General features: G+C 51.7%; 5 protein-coding genes across 5 annotated transcripts; 1 reads left to right on the top strand and 4 right to left on the bottom strand.

The window, feature by feature from the left end:
* Positions 1-602: 602 nt before the first annotated feature.
* On the bottom strand, positions 603-5256 carry BDW70DRAFT_128818 (SH3 domain protein). Its single transcript, XM_073735496.1, has 4 exons — positions 5125-5256; positions 3042-4886; positions 2879-2977; positions 603-2827 (listed from the first exon to the last, which is right to left on the bottom strand). Exons 2-4 carry the CDS (start codon positions 4795-4797, stop codon positions 1032-1034), a joined length of 3651 nt encoding a protein of 1216 aa, XP_073599572.1. The 5' UTR covers positions 4798-4886; positions 5125-5256; the 3' UTR covers positions 603-1031.
* Positions 5257-5625: 369 nt separating this feature from the next.
* BDW70DRAFT_156428 (Rtr1/RPAP2 family protein phosphatase) lies at positions 5626-6597 on the top strand (the record flags this gene model as incomplete). The annotated part of the gene is made up of 1 exon (XM_073740181.1): positions 5626-6597. One exon carries the CDS (start codon positions 5626-5628, stop codon positions 6595-6597), a length of 972 nt encoding a protein of 323 aa, XP_073599571.1.
* A 202-nt stretch (positions 6598-6799) lies between these two features.
* Positions 6800-7837, bottom strand: BDW70DRAFT_93036 (40S ribosomal eS17 domain-containing protein). The gene is made up of 4 exons (XM_073745212.1): positions 7622-7837; positions 7421-7546; positions 7143-7340; positions 6800-7077 (listed from the first exon to the last, which is right to left on the bottom strand). Exons 1-4 carry the CDS (start codon positions 7640-7642, stop codon positions 7003-7005), a joined length of 420 nt encoding a protein of 139 aa, XP_073599570.1. The 5' UTR covers positions 7643-7837; the 3' UTR covers positions 6800-7002.
* Positions 7838-8032: 195 nt separating this feature from the next.
* On the bottom strand, positions 8033-10974 carry BDW70DRAFT_147512 (mitochondrial 37S ribosomal protein bS1m; the record flags this gene model as incomplete). The annotated part of the gene is made up of 6 exons (XM_073738728.1): positions 8033-9425; positions 9741-10201; positions 10266-10556; positions 10630-10762; positions 10832-10883; positions 10953-10974. 6 exons carry the CDS (start codon positions 10972-10974, stop codon positions 8033-8035), a joined length of 2352 nt encoding a protein of 783 aa, XP_073599569.1.
* A 529-nt stretch (positions 10975-11503) lies between these two features.
* Positions 11504-14021, bottom strand: BDW70DRAFT_156424 (beta-glucosidase; the record flags this gene model as incomplete). Its single annotated transcript, XM_073740180.1, has 2 exons — positions 11504-13791; positions 13850-14021. The coding sequence occupies 2 exons, from the start codon at positions 14019-14021 to the stop codon at positions 11504-11506; spliced, it is 2460 nt and encodes an 819-aa protein (XP_073599568.1).
* Positions 14022-20625: the final 6604 nt, after the last annotated feature.

Genomic DNA, 20625 nt, shown 5'->3' with positions numbered 1-20625 from the left:
TCAATCAGCCACAGGCCTCTCGCAATGTCGTCTTATTCACGGTAGTAGAAGAGCAAAGACCTGCTAGATCTACTGTCCGACTCATTCTCGTGGCAGGGATATGGTGATTATTTCTTTTTCTTTGAGCAGAATAGCAAACACTTGTCCCAGATGCTCGATTTTAATCACTGGAGCTTCCAATTGGGACGCGGAGGCAATCAGTCCGGGATGGACAACCAGACCAGTCATTATGGAAGACTACTAATGTTGATTGACGATCCTGCGACAGTCGCATTGCACCCCTTTACGCAAGTTAAAAATCTTGTGGTAGCAGCCAGCGGGATGTAGGCTGCTTCGCTATCAACAAGTATAACGAAGTGCTGTATGATTTCTCAGGCCAGGAAAAATGGATGCGTTAAGACTTCCATGATGATTTCTCCTGTTTATACTGGTCCATATCATGGAGCATTCGATAATTCCGGTGCTCGCCCCAGCTCTAATCCCAGTGTCTAGCACCTTCTGACTAAACGCTGTTTTTTTCCATAGTACCAGAATGAGGGCCCAAAAAAGTCCGAATACCCAGCAGGAAAAAATGACGAGAACAAAGTCCTATGTTATCAGAGAAGTACATGAGCATACATACTACGACTCTTCGGTCCACAAGATAAGAGAACGGTTATTTAGCAATGCTACATGAAACGAAGACAGGATCAATAAGTACATGGAACAAATGCTATATTCGAGAACAGATCGAGGTGAACAAAGAATGAACGGCGAACAATACAGGGGTTGGCTCAAAGGTAGTATTAATCCATGTACGTGCAGAACATTAAAATTTACCAGAAACAAATCATCTATCCATCCCATCTTCTCTTCGTGTCGAGCTTGTAGTGTAGCAGGGGAGTAAGATCGAACGAGGCGCATGTGCATGTTGTTGAACTCTCGCTTGAAGGGAATCAATCATCAGGTGTCATTGTGGGTTTAATCTGGAAGCTCATCCCACGTTAAGGTCGTCATCAAGCATTATTAGGTGAGGTGCGCGTTGTTATCTTTTAGTTATCCCATCCGACCCAGCTGCGAGGCATTACTCGCCAAACCTTGCACTCGCCGCTGCGGAGGTCGTCCAGCTTGAAACTTTCCATCTTGACCTTCTTGCTCTCGCGGCCCTGCTCCCAGGCACGAATCTTCTTCTTCTTTCCATCCCAGTCAACCACAACGCCAACGTGGTCGGGTTTGCCAACCTCAGCACTGTACTTTTGATGCATCGTACCGCGGTGGCCTTGGAAGCGTGCATTGCGGAAACTTACGATATCGCCGGGGCGGATCTCGTCATGTTGCTGCACGGAAGCGTTGGCCATATTGGAGTAAACCAAAGCACCGTACGCACGGTTACCGACAGGGCGAAGCGCATCTGACAAGGGGTCTAATAAGTGCTTAACAAGTCCGAACGGCGTACCATCAGCTACAGTGGTGTTCTGGATAGCCATAACGCCCTCAGAAACGCGAGTGCCAACTTGGACATGGGCATTCTCAAGCTGATCCTGGCGAGGAGGTAGAGGAGGCTGCTCATGACGTTGTTCCAGCACTGCGTCCGCTGGGTTGCGGGCATCAAAACTCACAGAAATCACAGTCTGCGAGTAATCACGGAATAGGACGTACACGTCCTTGGTGATCGTAGTCTTCCCGCCTCGCTTCGAAGAGCTAGACTCCTCGAACTCAAGGAGGATATCCTGCCGATTCTGAAGAACAGGGGGAGGAACGTTCGCCTGAGCCCACCACAGCGTGCCCTCAGCTAAGTCCAGATCCATAGCAATGAAACCTTGATCCATGGATGGACGGCCTACATCCATAGACCTTCGTACAGCAGGTTGTGCCCTCGGGACATCCAAAGATGCACGGTTGCTCAATGGAGTTGGCGGCGGAATTGCCGCTGGAGGCTGGCTCGGTAGAGAAGGTGCCGAGGTTTCCGGAGCTGTCTGCACAGGGGATGCGTCGTACAGACCGTCCGAGTCATCTTCTTGAACAGGGGGCGGTGGTGGTGGAGGCAGGTCGGGTCGTCCCGTCGGCATAGGAGCTGCTTTTGGTGCAGGCAATCCGTGTTGTGGTGCTGTATAACGGTATGGATCATACTCATCATCGTGACCGTAAGAGAGCTCCCTCTGGGGTTGAGGCGGAGGGGGAGGAGGCGCCCTGGGCGCATCTATAGAAGCTCTGCCAGAACCGGAACTTTTTGGCGGTTGAGATGGTGGAGGAGGCGGAACCCCTCTGGGAGCAGAAAGAGGCGGTGGTGGTGGACGGTTCTCTGGCGGACTGCGAGGCGACTGAAGAGATTGATCATCGGTGACAGTTCCTTCATCAATGCTAGAGTCCCGACCATGTGCTTTCAATGCATCCTTGAACTTGGCACCGGAAGCGATGTCGGTATCATAATCACCATCATATTCGGTGACCTCGCCTTCAACGTCCTCTCCAGCCTGACGTGGGTGAGGAATACTGGCCCGACTATCAGCGGTAGAACTACGTCGGATAGGTGGCTGAGGGGGTGGGGGAGGCGGCCGAGTTTGAGTAGGAACAGGAGGGTTATTTTGTGGAACAGGCGGAGGAGGTCGACTCAGTCTTTTCTCGGAAGAAACGGTCGGTGACTTCGGTGAAGTCATATCGTAGGTTGATGAACGACGAGAGTCGAGATGGTCTGGCACTGGAGGTGCTGGCTCCGAAGGTTGATTTGTAGCCGCAGCGTTCAGAGACATGTTTTTCGCGTGTAAGGAAAGCTCATCATCAGAGTCCTCGCCGCCAGACGTAGGGCTCCTCACCGGGGGAGGAGGAGGAGGAGGAGGTACAGGACGACCTGGTTTTATATTAGGTAAAGGAACAAGAAAATGGGTTTCCCAATACTCACCTCCCGGAATTTGGGGAGGGGACGATGGAAGACCATGAGAGCTAGAAGGAGGAGTAGGGCGCGTATCCATCGGGGGGAGCGGAGGGGGCACAGGGCGTTCTGAAGAGCGAAATTTTTAGTCAACGAACATAAATGAGACATTGACGGTGAATGGGGAACATACCATGGGGAGTAGGGAGTGGCCTATCGACGGATCGACGAAGGGTTTCCTCCTCAGACTCATCTTCTGGAACAGGTGCACTGTCAGAAGGTCCGGCCGAACCATGTTGTTCAACCGATGCAATTGATCGAGGCCCGTCGTTCTTTTCCAAAGTGGGGGAAGCCAATGGCGATCTAACGGCGTTCATTCCAGGTAGGGCCATGACAGGAACCGGCGGCGCACTTGGAGCTGCAACTGTCTCTGCTTCACCAGAGTCTTTCTCGCTTTGAACGGGGCCCTTAGGCTTTCGGGATACAGGACCAGGAGCCGGCATGCCACCAGGAGGACCAAAGAAACCCATCATACCCATGCCGCCACTCATTTTCGCCATTCTTTCGCGAAGTTCCATTCTGCGCCTGACTTCTGGATCTATATCTTCTTCCTCATCCTCCTCTTCTTCCTCGTCCTCTTCCTCTTGCTTTTCATTCACCTTCTCAACTTCTTCGCCTCCATGCTCTTCTGCCAGCTTTCGAGTGGAAGGCTCACGTTGCGCCGGAGCGCGTGAACGATCCTCTGAATCTTCTTTCCCTGTAGAAGTCTCATCGGCGTCCTCAGTGTCTGCAGCAGCGGAATCATCTGCGTCGTTTGTATCACTCGCCAGGTCTTGAACAGCGGGATGCACTGCTGGTACAGCAGCCGTTGCACCCTTCAGCGTTTCGACGCTGTGGTCCCGGCCGACCTCTGGAGACTCGGAGTCCTCGGGAGCTGGATCCGCTGTAGTTAACCCCTCGTCTTGAGTTTCTGAACGCTTCTTCGGAGGTCGTTTGGCTTTCTCTTTCTTCTGGGCAGCTTCAGCATGACGAGCGGCTTGCTCCATCTGCTGCTTTTGTAGCAGTGCAATCCTTTCTTTTAAGCTTGTGGGCTTAGGCTGATCCTCCGCATCCTCCTCGGCACCGTCAGTCGGCGCAGGTCGGTTCTCAGAAACCGGTGGCTCGGGTGCTGGCCGATCGCGGATGTCAGGGTCCTCTTCTCGCTTGTAGGGAACTGCGGGTGTCTCTCGAGGCGGCGGTATATACGCGTTTTTACTCGGAGGCGGTGCAACAAAGGGTTTCTTGATGAAAGACTGAGAGGAGTAACCGCTCGGCTTAAACGGCGCAATCGGCGGTGCTGCAGGTTTATTGAAAGCGGCAATGCGATCCTTAAATGAAGAGCTTGCAGGTTTCTCTGCAACAGGAGGCGAGGGCTTCGATGCAAGTTTAGGAGCAGGCGCAGGCGCAGGCTCACTGGGCTCTTCCGGAGGACTCTGTGCTGCAGGTGCAGGTGGAGGGACTGGCGCGGACGCCGGTGCCGACTTAGTGGGTGCCGACTCAGCAGTGGGCGTCTGTTCCACAGCCGCGGGAGGAGACTGAGGAGGCGGAAGTATCACTCTCGTCTCCGGTGGTGGAGGAGCTAGCTCTTCCTCGGACCTAGATGGACGAGTCTCTGCAACAGGCGATTCGGCCGTGGCAAGCTCAGGCGGCGCAATAGCCTCCGGTTCTTTCTTCGGTCTGTTGAGGCGCGTTGGCCGCGGTGGAGCGGGAGGTTCATATTTCTCCACAAAATTTTTGGGGAAGATGCCTTCTACCTTGTTTCCCGACTCATTGAGGTACTCGCCAAAGTACCACTCATCATCCTCCACACCAGTAACTGTTATGATCTGGCCGATGGTAAAATTAAGGTCATCCTCGTGGTCCGAAACGTATTCGAAAACCGCCTTGACCGTGAATGGCGGGCTAGACATTGGGGAGGCCGGCCCTCACGCGGAGGAAGTTGGTAAAGAGTAGGTGCGGACCGCGATGGAGCTAAGTAGAGGAGGTTCCAACGACGTAACTAGAAATCAGGTGCGACGCTGGCATTAGCTGTTGCAGGTTTAACATGAATTAGATATACGGGAACCATGCAGTAAGAGATGCTTATGGATAATTGGAGAGATAAGGAAGGATACTATGTCAGACGGGGTTGACGTATGTCGGGTACGGCTGCGTCGTGGGGTTGGTGTGCGGATGTGAAGTGGGAATGTGTCAAGGAGAGAGGTGCGGCTAGAGAACGAAGGCATGCATTTACTTACAGAAAGCAAATACGTATGAGCTGCCACACGATCCGGTTGAAGCAAAAAAACCGCCAAGAGTAGGGGACAACAGCGACAATGATATAGGGGCAGTAGTAGCAAAGAGGAGTGGCAGGAGGTTTGGAGTGTGAGAGACGGAGGGCGGAAAGAGTAAAGCGTAAAGACCGCCTGCTTCTGCTCCACCAACGGCACGATCGGCGGCTAAGAATGACGGAGCCAACAGGCAGAAATGAAGGACACTGCCACGATTGCAGGAGAGAGCAACGTGGTGTAACAAAGCTAGTCACAGTTGAGAGAGCTGGCGGTTTCAGAGCGTGGTCTTAAACTTTGTGCCTCGTCGTCATGTATTGAGCTTATACCAAGTCTACAGCTTGAATCCGGGGTTTCGCCTTCTGCCGGCCCGACCATCCTCCTTCGTGCCTGTTCCACCTCAACCGCGAGCTAATCTCTCAGCTCTATCACACATTTGACTCTACATATATGACCAAAAATTTTCGAATCATGTCTTCTGATAATTCCGTTCTAAAAACTTCTCTCCCCTCGATTCATGCGTCATCCGCTCGACAGTCAAACACAAGCCCACCCAAGTCAAGACCCAGCAGTTCTCGACGTTCGCCGCTTAAACCTAAGCAGAAGCCCTCAAAACCAGAGACAGATCCCCGCCATCTGGCAATAGCTTTACATCATGCCCACCGCATCCAAGCTCAAAAAAATGCACAAGACCTCATTCTCGATCGCATCCTCGAACTTCTTACCATTCCGTCTTCTCCATCGGCCGATCCAGCCGCGCCGTCCGCCGAGGACGCGCATAAATTCAAATCTTCTCTGATTATTTTTCAGCCTACGGATTATGATAATCTGATACAGGAAAGGAACATCGAAGGTCTCTGCGGTTATGGGCTCTGTCCGAAGGAGCACCGCAAAGAGAAGTCGAGGGGTGCGTTTCGGATAACCTGGGGCGCTAGGGGGAGCGGACCTGGAGGTCGCGGGCGAAATATGAATATTGTTCCAAAGGAAAAGTATGAGATGTGGTGTTCAGATGAATGTGCCGAGAGGGCGATGTACATTCGCGTTCAGCTTGCGGAAGAACCTGTATGGGAGAGACGGGCAGACGACCTGCGAGGGAAAGAGCTCCTTTTACTTGAAGAGGGCAGATCAGCGAAAGGGAAGAACGCGATGCGGGATTCAGGGAGCGTCAAAGAGGTCCTTGGACGATTGGACAACCTTCACATGGACACAACGCCAGAACCGAATGCTGTAGCAGAAGACATCTCGAAGCTATCAGTCAGGGACGATACTCGGTCGCTCGAGCTCGCTATGGAACGAGGCGACCTGAATCCTGCCCTCCAAAACGGCAGGGTGGATATCCACATTCAGGAGAAGACGAACGTAACGCGAGCCACTGCGCCGGAAATGCGGCCTGGCGACGAAAGGGGAGGCTCCATTGAAGGGTATATGCCGCATGAATCTTGATTTTATGTATGGGCAGATTATCTTTACTTTTTTCGAGGCGTTCTACAGATCGATACCCAATGTTATACAGGCACAGCATACATACCTTTCCAGTGATGAATTTTCAGGATCCATCAAATCAAGGGAGCCTAGCTGGCTAGCAGCATAGCACTTCACTCACATCGAGCACCTACTTCATCTTCCGTAGAAGACTCAAAAGACACGAGAAATATATTGGCGATCAAGCGTCATCCCGAAGGAATCGGCGACACCTTTCTCAGCAGCAACCATGTTCCATTTCTCATATGCTGTTTCTAAAATTACCGAAGTCCGGCACGCCAGCCAGAGGGCAACAAAACACGACCGGACAGTCACAGACCATAGATCAGCCGCATAAGATCATTAAACTTTTTTTCCGATTGTCCTCTAAGCGCGGAAGCGGCGAGGGCGCTCGGGCTGCTGCTGGGTAACAGCAACAACGTTGACCTTGAGGTTGTCGAACTACAAGTGCCAGATTAGCCATGACCCAGCATCATCTATAATAGTGGCCTTAAAAGTGAACTTACGCCGAGGCTCTTGAGGAGATCCTTGGTGTCGGAGTCGACATCGAGCTGACCGGACTCGGTCTGGGAGACGTCGAGCGCGGAGATCTCAGGAACGTACTGGTCCTTACGCTCACGCTCCTCCTCCTGGAGCTTGAAGGAGATACCGCGGACAGGGCCACGCTGGATACGCTTCATGAGGTGGGTGGTGTAACCAGCGATCTAAACGCAATTCCCAAGATTAGCCTTTCCGTCTCCTTATCGATCGCTCTTTCCAACCCGTGATTTGCTCGTGCACTAACCTTGTTGCGAAGACGCTTGGAGGGGATGATAGCGATCTCATCGCAGACACGCTTGTTGGTCTCGAAATCGAGCGTGAGCTTGGGGTAGTAACGCTCGATGACGACCTTGGCGGAGCGCTTGACGGTCTATTTTTCGCGAGAAAATTGCTGTTAATAAATTTCGATTCCCTGAGTTTCGTTTGCAACAGATTAGCAACTCACCTTAGTCCTGACGCGACCCATTTTGGCGGTTGTTGGCTGGCTGGTTGATTGACGGTTTGCGAGCTGGAATTTGAGATTGTGTCGGCTTGTCGGGTATGTCTGATGGTGCCTGCCCTTGCCCTAATTTACCGCCCACGTGATTGGGGCTACGCTTGCTATGTCATCACTTCCAGCGGGTTGTTTCGGGTTCAAGCCTCACCTGTGTGCTCGGGTTCAACTCAGTGCTTATCACTTCTATATAACTTGTATATAGTTACTTAGTTTATAGGATTTTTGCCATATGTATCAGAGCTGCCCATGATGAACATGATGTAAAGTTCTGCAGCAGAAGCCCAAACTATTCGTACAGTAACTGAGAAACGGAAACAGGGTTCGGATTTAAAGTACAAGAACTGCGACAAACAAAATCGTTTATTGGGACTTGATCGTCCTCAGGAGATTCTTTGCAACGTCCTCGGTCGACTTCTCTGGCTGCTCGAAGCCGGTAGCAGGTTTCGAGAAGGTGCGAGCGCGGTCTAACCTGGGGACTCTTCTGTCGCTGGCGCGCAGATCGAAGGACGTGTAACGTTGGGAAGAGGAAGAATTGGCCGCCTTATGGTCTTTGATGCCGTATGGGGCCTTAGCATTTGTGGTGGCGCGGCTTGTTATGAGGTTGATCCGCCCGGTTGAGCCGACAAAAGCCCGGATGGGGGTGACATGATATCTGGCACCACCGGCGATGGATGGGTCAAAGGCCGATAGACCCGCGGGTCCTCCTTGCTCCGAGAAGGCAATAGTGCTCGTGTCTTCGACCGCAATACCACCAACACCGAGAATCGGTTTGCCGCTCTTACCCCTGACTCTGCCCCTGGGCCGCAAAATACGTGCCTCAACTGGGCGTGGATGGGCCTGAGGACCATACTGCGGGTGGTTATAGATCGAAGCATGCGACCTTGCATAAGACAACCCAGCTGAAGGGTGCGTTATTGGAGGTCCGCTGGTCACGTATTCCGGAGAAGCCATTTTACTTGGGGGCGACTGGTAGTACTTCTTGGGCATCCGCTCATTCGGCACCGGAGCAGTAGCAGGAAGATCCAACAGCTCATACACCACAGGACCTAGAGCGAACGGGTCCGCGCGCAGCGTCTTCAAGTATGTCTGGAAGTCCTCCTCTGTAGGAGCGGGCAGGTTCTCCAAATCTTCGCCTTTGTCTTGGGCCTGATTCCTGATCTCGGCCATTCGCTTTTCCAGGAAACGCTCTCGAAGTTTGGACACAAGTTGAGGTTTCTGTTTCTGTACCTTCTTTAAGTAAGCAGCGAACTCCGCATCCGTAAGCCCTGAAAGCCAGGGTCCGGTGTGTCTGATTTGTTTAATGTCGGGTTGATCAATGTTTTCGCTCGCCTCCGTGTTGTCGACATCCTGATCAAAAACACTGTGATGTCTTGTGACCATGTTCGACGAAAAGTGTACCTTCGCAGGGAGGGAGATTGGCATATGTAATTCTTGGAATTTCTCCAGGGTCACGGTGTGATCGGACGCGGATTCGAAGTCGGTGACATGCTCGAAGGTGTCTAGTTCATTGATCCTGACAACTGGCCTTGAAGACTTCTGCGATGTCGACTTGGCGGGTAGCGGTCTCTTGAGACCCCAATCCCCTCTCGCTAATGACGATGCCGGTGTGACGATGGATGCTCGGATAGGATGAGGGCGGGTTGCGGTGTCGGATTCAGCGTAGGGCCTCGAGGTAGGAGCCTCCACGGGAGTAAGAGCCTGCGGAAGTGCAAACAGACGAGACTTCCGCAGCAAATTCGCTGTCGGCGATAGCCTGGCTGCTGATGCCATGTTGCTCGCTATAATACCTTGAGACACGCGGAAGAATTTTGGGCTCGGCCCCCCGGAGTTGCGAATAGAGTCCTACGGTGGACGGGAGCGCACAAAGCGCAGTCCCCACCACGAGTCCCTGCCCGTTCGGGAGGTCAACGCAATCTTCCACTATACTATAAGTCCCCCAGACTACAATCCTCTATCTCTGAAAGCGCAATCAATAAAGCCTCTATATTCTGTTGAGTCTGATTCTTTATCTACCAAACCGTTCTAGGCACCATTCTGCAGCAGGGTCTTGACCGTGTCAACAACCGACTCCTTTAACCCACGGTACTTAAGACCCAAAACCTGAATTGATTTTGAGTTGTCATATCCGTATACATCTTTAGGCATGTCACTTGGGGCGTCCTTAGGCGGCAGTCTATCCTCAAGCTCAGGATACGCGTCACGGATAATGTCGACGATGTCCTTGTTCGAATAGTGACCAGCGGTGATGAAGAATCGCTGCCCTCCGGCCTCCGGCACCTCAATGGTTCTGACATGGGCCAGCGCGACATCACGGACATCCACCCAAACAAACGTGCCAGTTGGCGGTAACGCATCCTTACTGAACCCCCGCACGAAACTGCTGATCCGCGCATTGGAGGTGTTGATGGAGTCAAGGGAGCTAAGGTAGTGCACGACAGGTCCTAGAACTAGGGGCGGATTGATTGTTGCAAGGTCAAAGCTGGGCTTCTCCTTCTCTACGAAGTCCCAAGCGGCTTTTTCTGCCAGGGTCTGTTCGTCGTTCGCGGTCAGCTTTGTTTTGACGCGCTTATACAGGGAGATTGGGTTTTCATACCTTGCTCGCCCGATAAGTCTGAGAGGAGTCCAAGCCTTCCTCCCAAGTGATAGAATTCCAAACTTTCTCACTGTAGACCTTTGCGTGGTTCTTCACGTTGACGATCGCTGCGAAGGACGAAGTGATTGTCACCCTTTTCACGGTGGGTGCGTTGGCCTTGATAGCTTTCAAGATGCCCGTTGTTCCCTTGATAGCCGGGTCAAGGAAATCTTTTACCGGATCCTGGACGTTGTAGTGAAAGGGGGACGCCGTGTGAAGGACATAGTCGAACGGGGGGTCAGATTTGACAGCCTATTATGCGTTCACCACTCATCAGTATTGGGGTATAGCGTGAAATATCGTAGCAGAGCGTACAAGTACATACCTCATCAAAAGCCCCATCCTGGGCGACGTCCTTAACGATGACATACGAAAGCTTCTCCTTTGGCGTATTTGGATGAGCAGCTAGGATCTTCTCGCCCTTCTCTTCGGACCTGACTGTCGTGACGACATCAAAGCTTCAAAAGCCCAGTCAGCACAAGCTCAAGGCACTGTTTGGCAGCGGTAGGTTTTGGGAATTTTTTTACCCTCTCTCCAGCAATTGGTCGAGAATATGTGCAGCAATGAAGCCGCTGCCTCCTGAATGATTCAAGCCCAGTTAGCCGCAATCAAAGTTGCCGGCAATTGACCCTTCTTAAGGACACATACCTGTCAACAATACCTTAGGCATGATTGTTAGGTGAATATCTTTTCGAGAACTGTGGTAATGCTTGTCGAGTTCACTGTCACTGATAGTCAGCAAGCAGCTGGACTTTAAAACTCCAAGTCGGTTGCAACGGCATCTATAAGTATGGCGTATACGGATAGTAGTCTTACCCCTCCTCCAGCACCCCCACCTTGATCCACCACTTCGAGTATCGTTTCAATGTGATAGGACGCTATTATCATCGCAACATCACGTTTGTTCATACTGTTGTTTGCATCAGCTGACTCAGCTCTTTAAACCCACGCGGATTTAGCGGACCTAGCGATATAACCGGTTGCTCATTGTCATCAATGGATCCATGGATGATCTGCAGCTTTCCAGTTTGAGATAGCACGAATTACTGAGAGATCTGTGCCTACAACCAGTCTCCCTGACTAACAATATTGCACGCATAAAAGTGAAAACTTATATATTCATTACTGCAACTATGGACGTTGACATGTTCACATTAAAATCACTTCGTTAAGTCTGGCTTTTTGAACTTCCTGATCTTCTACTCTGACACAGGAGTAATCGTCGTAACCTCCTTGAGGTTCCTGCTGCTGAATCCGACTCGAATAGTGAAATCGCCCTCGGGAATCAGCCATTGCTGAGACACAATGTCCCAGTAGCTCAGGTCCCTCCGCATCAGCTCAAATGTCACCTTAGTCGACTCGCCAGGTTGCAGAGAAACCTTGTCAAAGCCACGGAGCTGCTTAGGCGGGGTGCCCTCAGGCGTGCTGTCAGGGAAGGTGACGTACAATTGAGGCACCGTGGCACCCTCGACGTCTCCGGTGTTGGTGACAGACACAGTGACGTTATAGATGGTCTCCCAGAGCTCGGGGTTACCTCCCGGCTGAATAGCCCTGTCCTCCGGAGCTGAGGTGATGGAGTCGACAACACGGGTAGCATAGATATCGGAAATGTTAAAGGTCGTATACGACAGACCGAAACCGAACTCGTACAACACTGGGATGTTGTGTGCGTCAAAGTAGCGGTAATCAATCTCGAGTTTTTCATCGAACCAGGACTGCCAGTCCTCACGGCCGCTAGTGGTCACAGCGGTGGTAGGAGGAGCGTTGTAATCACTGCCGTTGCGGGCAATGGTGTATGGAAGACGTCCGGAGGGGTTGACGTCGCCGTACAGGACATCGACGATAGAGTTTCCGGATTCTTGGCCGGGGAAATGGGCGGCTAGGATGGCAGTGACGTTGGGGTGGTTGGCGAAGGGAAGCTCATTGATTCCGGAAGAGTGGGTGACGACTATGGTGTTGTTGCAAGCTGCAGCGACGGCTTCGACCACCTCGGTACCATTATAATCGAGTCTCAGGTGTTCGCGGTCTGCCGCCTCCTCTGCCCAGGTCTTGACAAAGACAAGGCAGGCAGTTGGAGGGGTAGGGACGCGCAGAAGATCAGCCTGGACGTCAGAAGTCGCTATTTGCGTGTTGTTGAGCCAGAACTGCACGAGGCTGGTGTTGTCCTTCTGGGCACGGGCATTGATGGCCGCCAATGGCGAGACGAGATAGGTGAAGCGACCAGTTCCCGAGCCACCGCCGGCAGCGAGGGTTCCGTACTCATAGGCTGCATCATTGTACGGTCCGTTGGTCATGTCACTCGCGTCGTTACCGAACACAGCGAGAGTTTTGGGCGCTTTCAGAGGAAGAGCGTTGTTCGTGTTCTTGAGCAGAACAGTCGCTTCAGCTGCCTGTTTACGGATGAGCGCAGCATGGTTACCGCGAACATCACGGCTCCGCTCGCCAGTGAGGTTAAAGTCTTGGTACCAGGTGTTGCGGGGAGAGAAAGTGTTGTAGTCAGCAGTTGACGGGTCGACCGTAGGGTAGTCCTGGTCCTGACCGAGCCAGAAGTAGGGGGTCATGATGCGGAGAATCATGTCATCTATGCGAGATTCTTCTAGAGTGCCGTTGTTCACCGCGGCCGTCACATTTCCGCCGAAGAAAGAGCGGTTTATGAAGGTCTGGCCGTACGCACCGAGACCACCGGGCATGTCCATATCTTGTCCGCTCTTGATACCAGCGACACCGGAATGGGTAGCACCCCAATCGGACATGACATAGCCCTGGAAGCCGAGCTCACCTTTCAGCAGTCCGTTGAGTGTCTTGGAGTTCTCACATCCATAGGAGCCGTTGAGACGCTGGTAGGAGCACATAATACTGGCTGCCTTTGCGTGGACCGCGTTAGCAAACGGCCACAAGTAAAGCTCATGCATGGTTCGGTCGTCAATGTTGGAAGAGACGGCTTCTTGGATGACGGTTCCCAAAGGTGCACTGTCATTGAAGGTGGGGTTACGCATCGTCTCCTGCTCGTTGCCAATGAAGTGTTTTGGGCATGCCTGAACACCCGCATCCTGGTAACCCTGAATAGTTTCCTCCATGGCGACACCGGTAAGATACGGGTCGGCAGCGAAGCCTTCCCAGTTTCGGCCTGAGTAGGCAGAGCGTCCCAGCGGTCCAGCGACGGGACCGAGGGCGACGTGAGCACCCTTGGCTTTGAACTCCTGGCCCATGGCATAACCGCGTTCATATAGAATCTTCCTATCCCAGGAGGCTGCGGCGGTGACACCAGCACTGAAGACGCTGGCCATGTCTGTCACGCGGATGGCCAGCGGACCGTCCTGCAAGCAAAGACCGCTGAAGTTAAGTCGAGGGATGGCAATGATGTTGCCCACGCATGGCCCGGGCTGCCCAGTAACCATGTTTGCCTTCTCCTCAAGGGTCAGCTGAGCAACGAAGTCCTGCGCTTGGGCGAGAGCTGTCTCCCATCCACCACTACCAGTTGTGTTGGCTACCATCAACGTCAACAATAGCCTTTACATGGTCAAGCTATAAGGTAGGGGCCTTACGTGAGGGATAGACGGCGGGAGAATTCCCATAAGCACCCAGGATGGTTGTGTTCTTTGGCTGGACATAGCTGAAGGCATCGTCACTCCGAGAAGAGCCACCGCCATAGTTCTGGGCCTGGGCGCCAGAGGCAGCCAACAGACCCCAGACGAGAAGTTGAGAAGTGCTCGTCATTATCGTCCTTTTTGCAGCTGTAGAATTGACGAAGCTCAAGGCTGCTGTTGAGAAAAGAAGAGATTTTGGCAGTGATCGGTGGCTCCTACTTATAGATTTCATCGGCAAGTACGGCCCAGCATGGCAAGCCGACTCTACGGGATGTCGGAATGTTCTTCCTGCCTCTACTCCGCACTTTCGCAGTACTACTCAATCCGCAGCGGACCGGTACCTCGACTCGCATGAAGTCATGTCTCGAATGCTATACCACGGATCATCGACAATCGCAATAATACCAAGCAAACTCTCCCCAGTTGTCCAACTGGAGTCCTAACCTAACCCTATGTGGGGTATGGGGACGGGCGAAGCGGAGGAGCAGGCGAATGAGGATAAGAGGCATGCTCGCAGATGGGGAGGTTGGTGGTAAATTTTGCTATACCGAGTCATTCTTGACTCTGAGGTTTAGCCGACGTTTACCCACGTTGCGCTTTGGGGCTCCTCAGTGACAATGATCGACGGAGATATGGCCTGACTCGGGCAAGTCCCTCTGAAGCTGGCACGGGGCAACTCCAGTAACCGTGGTCGCTGTGGTGTTTACGGAGAATGTGGGGTGTGGAGTGCATGACTAGTTGGACTTACGCTAGGCAGGGTTTCCCCAATCCCAATCCCCAATCTTCACCCTCGGCATTACCCCGATATTCGCACATGGTGTCATTGCTGAGACGGTAGTGGGGTAAATGACGGGACGGGGTCCAAATGCAGGAATATTGTGCTGCGAGAATCTACATCGTGTTCGGTCATTAATAATCACGGTTCTCCAGGTCCGAGCAACTGTTTCTTCCGGGTTCGAGTCTGTCAATGAATGAACGTGCATTAGCGTCCAAAGAGCCAGAGGGCTCAAGCCCCCGACGATCCGAGTTCCAACCTCTCCTCGGCCGGATGAAGAAATGACCGTTTTGACGGTATCGTGGACAAAGCCCATATGCCTTTTAGCTGTCCATTGGTATCTACGGCCTTACTCCGTCGTATGGGACAGGTCAATTTGTTAACAAGCGTTCACTGTCATGATCGTCGACATATAACCATGTCCAAGGAACGCACGCCCACTGCTCCATGGACCATGCCGTTGACCGAGATCCCGAAGGAGTCTTGCCGTACGTACTTGGCTCGGCCATGAAGGATTAACCTTTACAAGCTCGTAAGCAGGTTGCGCCTACACCCGTGCGCCAAATCCTTTCCAGTGCTAAGCACACTTGTGGCTTGACCTAGCCTAACCAAGACCTACTCTAGCTCCGAAGTGACGTACGTTGAGTATACTCAATTTGGCAGCCTGGAGCCAGCGGGAAAACTGACCATGAGTTTTCCCCTACGGTTGGAAGTGTTCCGGGCACCTTACGACATGGCGGGACGGTATCATGACGCCTGCGCGTACAATAGACTAAGTGGCTGCCGGTTCGCCCGTCCGATGCCAACTTTCTCCTTGCTCATGAGTGCCAAGAATACGGGCCATCCGACTCATGCAAATGACACAACGGCATACTTATGCCGATGTCACCGTACGGTGTAGAGTCTGTAGACTGCAAGCTACACGATGATTCACATATCCCGACCTTTCCCCGATGTGACGACCGGATTCCCGAACTGGGCCCCAGCAAGCAAGCTCTGGGCCCGGTCTCCGGAGAATTTCTGCGCACTCAGGCGGTCCCGCTCCAAAATTCAGCGTCCATAGGATGGCAGCTTGGCGAAACGGAGGCGCGAGACGAGTCGCGTGGTGTGAAGACATCGGAGTGGTGCCGATAGTACGGGGTTGGGTGGGGTGACTGGAGCCGGAGGACTGACAACTGGAGTGGCGATGAAATGCCGGTCAAGGTAGGCTTGATTATAACGGGATGTGGCTATTACTGAGAAGCCGCATGCTGTGCTCAAGCTTGCCATCTTCATCGAGGCGGTCGTATACAGGGCCGAATGGACTTTGACGAGTTACATTTGGTGTGTCTCCTCGCGCTCTTTTGCAAGCACGAGTCTATTTCTCTCGATGGCATATACACATACATCCTACAGGAGTACCCTATCGGTATGCCGAAGTGCGAGGCCTCTGAGTAGTAAGTATCGACAGGGACTTGGAAAGATCGGCGTAGTCCTGCACAGGACCAAAATTTAAAAAGAAAAAAAATACAGTAAAAATATAGCTACGGAGTGCATGCATCATCCCCGTACGCCATTTACTCAGTCTCACTGAAAAAGACCAAAATGACCAAATGACCAAATCAGTCATCTCTAGCAATCAACCAATCCTCACAGGCAACCTTGTAGACTAGAACTTTCTAAGCAAAGAATGCTATAGATGAAGCTGAGCGCAGGAAGTGACGGTTAATCTATCAACCGCACGTTGACGCAAGCCAGGAATTCCGCACGGGGTAGACTAGGCTCAATAATAGCAGTAGCTGCGTAATTTGCTCGTAGATATTCCCAGTCCTGGACGAAGTGCCAGAGTCAGAATGGCTGACTCCATTTGCAGATGGGCGGGGGTGCTTTCTTGGTTCTGTAGACCCCGCTCCACCACAATTTCCCCAACCTCGTAGTACATTAATTATTAAGATGCTGCACAGATATTCATCAGTCCAGAAGACGTTAACAGCAGATGCTGACTTCTTCCTATTAGTACCTTTATAGCCCGAGTCATTCACTCAACAGCAGCGGCGGGGTCTGGTCTATTATCCTTGCAAGCATTTCCCACCTGACCTCGCGTCTTCTTTCTGAGACCGAAGAGGATGTCTTCTCTAGATATGACCAATTCGGCCCTGTCCAGGCGCTCAGAGCTTGAGCATGGGCTTAGGATATTGTTGCACCTAACAAAAAGTCCCTCTAAACTTCGTCGCCTCCAGAACTCGTTAGCATAGCCTTGGGCATCAATGGTTATTGTGTGCTCCGGCTGATCATCAAGTACTCATACCCATGAAAGCGCTGTAGTAATGCAGGACTCTTCTTTGAGAGAGAGCCGATGCCGATGTCATGCTGATACCTGGCAGCGTCTATTGGGCGTAGATCTACAGACTTGCGGTTCTTAAGCAGTCCATAGTGGCCCTTGCATCGAGCTTCCAATCTGCTAAAGTCGGGCATATATCAAAGGACTGGGCCCGACTGTTCAGCTCTCCACACCTCTGCTTGAGGAAGATATCCTATAATCTGGACTATGTGGATGAAGCATGAAACAAGCAAGTATCGAGCATTGACAGTGCTGCTGAGGCTTAAGATGGGCTGCCGCGTTCCAAGAGATGCATTTAGGTCAGACTGATGGCCTGCCTGTGTATGTATTAATGCTGTTTCAGGCATAATACTGAAGCACCTCGAGCATGGTTAGTTGTCCCGGGTTATTGTGCTGGCACGGTCTGAGGAGAGTAATATTGATGGTAGAGCTGGTGTTCTGGGTCTAAGGAATAATATTGACTATGGAGCTCCGAAGGTCATTTTTATGTAAATATGCTATTAACCTCTTTTCCTACCAGTGAAGAATGCCCCATCACGGTGTTGAGTATCTGGATTAGATGTATGCGCTTTCACGTGCTGTTTCTATAGACATTCGTAAGCAATTACTATTAGGGCATCCTATTTACGCCTTAGACTCTAGAAACTATAGTACGACGTCAGCTACGTATGCGTGTGAACATATTGCCACGAACACCACGATCACCACGAACACGATCGCCAAGACAAACTCAAGATAAATTTGAAAGACAACTGCCTAACGACACCACATATTCGAGCCAGTGTTCATGCAGGCGACGTTGATCTGTGGAGCGAAGTGGATGGGATCTTCCGCCTAATCGCATCCCTGGTCGTGGAGTGGGTACTAAACTAGACACAGTGCTACCTGGATCATAAACACCTAGTATACGGTAGACCGTGAGATTTTTCTACAGGATTGACACTTTCAGATACAAGAACACCTCCCGTTATCGTTTGATCTCGCCTTGGGTCAAATCTTTGGGCCAGCAAAAAAGTGACATAACAACTCACCTTGTCAATTATTGCAGTCATAGAGGTAAGTAGCATTCCGCCCACTTTTTCCATTGCACTCAGTTCTATCTCCCCAGTCTAGCCTGCTATGACCCTGATACTGGAATAGATGAATTAATCAAGCTTCAGATGCAATCTTGCAACGTGCGATCCCCCAACAGATCGGGCCCTGGCCCCGGTCAGCGATGCAAGTGCCAATACTGCGCGAAGCGTCGTCGCCCGCCATCTCATAGATGCAATAACCACAACATATTCCATCCATGAAGTACGTCCTGGCCGCAGATGTGCTACCTCATCTGCGAGTATGCTACGCTGAACTTCCTAGAACCCCATGAATGTTCCGGCGCCGCGAATATTGCCGGCAGTCAAGGTTAATTAGGGTGGTGTTTGGTATATTTATGCAGGAAACGCTATTTAGGCCATGGAACTTGCAAGGCCTTATTGCTTTTATAGCTCTCCCAATAGAATCTGATTTTCGCGTTCTTGGAATCGCAATATATAACCGCAATATACAACCTTGCAGAGGAGTCAAAGTCAGATCATGTTCCAGAAGTTCTGGAGCGGTTCTATTTCATGCAGGTGGAAAACATGGAGAGCATTTAATGATGGACGTGTCCATGAGATTATAGATTGGCGGGTGGCTCATGTCGTTCCTGCCATTAAGAACATTTGGACTTCCATGGTGGCTGCAGAAATGGGCGTTTGTTTGCGATTGCTACGTTGTTAACGATTTATGATCACGCGTTGGTCCGTTCTATGGAAAGCAAAGTGTCAGACGAGTTGGCTCTTTGAGTTACCTGAGCAACTGCGAATACCCTTCTTTACTTGATGCCGACATGCCTGGGACGACACATTATTCCTAGGCCGTGGTATACGGGCCGCACCTGTAACTGAGGAGCATAGCTGGGGAATATGGGAGGCGGGCATGCTAAACCACATACTCACGATGAACGCTTGATAAGATCTTTGATAGTCTCAGAGGGCCACATGACGAGCTATCTCTACGCCTTTGCCTTTCCAGGTATTGTGGCTTCCAAAGTCGGAGCCTAGAACCCTGGGCTTGCGCCATAGAACCAGGTAGAATATGATTACATCGCAATGATGTAAGGCAGCAAGCCATCAGTTAGGCAGGACACTGAAACATAAAAGGGGTCTCCTCTCCATGGGAACTCCAATTGCCACCGTTGTATAGTGACGACCTGCCATAGACAAGCGCGATCACTTACGTTGCGCGGAGAACTTCTTGATATCCTCCTGCTCAGGAGATCCATCAAGCCCTGATAATGAAATCTGTGTGATAACCATCAATCATCTGCCTTCAGCCATGGCAGAACACTGAGCGTGTTCTTTCTCAGACAATACAAACAAATGTGATGATTGGAGCCATCTCTGTGGACGTCTGTCCTTGACCAGGGCAGGGGAGAGATTCTCCGCCAACTTAGAGAGCGCAAAATATAGGACGACTGCTGACCTTGTTATGACACCTCGCAAGCTCGTGAAAATACAGCGGTTTCTACGGCCCACTGCAATTGACAGCTTTGGTCGCCGTGTCAGATAGCGCGAAGACCAAAATGGCTCCAAGAATTGTCACTAAGCCGTGATGCTTTTGGTTGCGATGGATCCAGTACGACGATGCCGTCCCTATCCTTCCTCCCGTTTCTCCCAGAGCCCTAGCATACCGAGATAACAACCAATCCATCAAAATGGCGCATTTCTCGCACTTTGATCCTTGGATTCGGCCGTGACTGCTCCGGTTCGAATCGAGGGTATTCGCAGAAGCCCGGGAAGGGTAACACTGCCCTTCGGGCAGCCAACGACAAAGAGGGGTTTTGTCCTCCATAGAAACTAACCCAAAAAATGGGCGTCAAGCTCGTTCTTTGTGGCTAATAGTTCCTGGCGGACCAATATCGGAAGCAAGGATGGCATTCAATTCGCTGGATTGGACGAATTTGAACTAACGGAGCGGAGTAAGCCGTGGTAAAGGCACTAATGGGGACAATTCCGGGTCATCAAAGCGCGACATGCCACGATGAGTGAGGCTATCAACGGCAGCGGGTGGTTTCGGGATCAATTGCCGTCTCACGATGGGATTGGGCGGCGGTAACTTGGCGAAGCGGCATCGACGATCTGCAAATAGAGAATCGTATGGTATCCTGGAAAGAAGAGCCCGGATACTGCCAGGAGAGATGGGACCGTATGAGAACGAAACCCGGCGAACGGAAAGGAAGACGAAAGAATTGATCCCCAACTCGCGAATCGAATGCTCGATGGAGACCATTATTGTGAACGGCCTCGGATGGGCCCGTTAGAGTGGCCTGAAGAGGATCAGAACTGTTTCGGGATTGGCTGTAGTTGCGAGAGAAACAGACCCACAGAAGACCCCCGAATGCATGTCAAAGAAAGCGTGCGTACTTGGATACTTGGATAGATTGGGAAATGCAAGGTTACAAGTTTTCACGCAGCATTCAAGGGGTCATAGCGAGGAGGGTGCGCCTCTTGTCTTTCTGGCTGACACGCGCTATGGATAGAAAGAATGCTGCATGAAGTCAAAAAGGCTGTTGTGGCTATTGTGTAAATTGCAGCCTGAGGCATCAACTATGTCACAAGT

Source organism: Aspergillus foveolatus, assembly GCF_047715535.1.
Source record: "Aspergillus foveolatus strain CBS 279.81 unplaced genomic scaffold BDW70scaffold_5, whole genome shotgun sequence".
NCBI lineage: Eukaryota > Fungi > Ascomycota > Eurotiomycetes > Eurotiales > Aspergillaceae > Aspergillus > Aspergillus foveolatus.
Note: the sequence above shows the minus strand (reverse complement) of the source record. Positions and strands in the feature narration are given on the sequence as shown.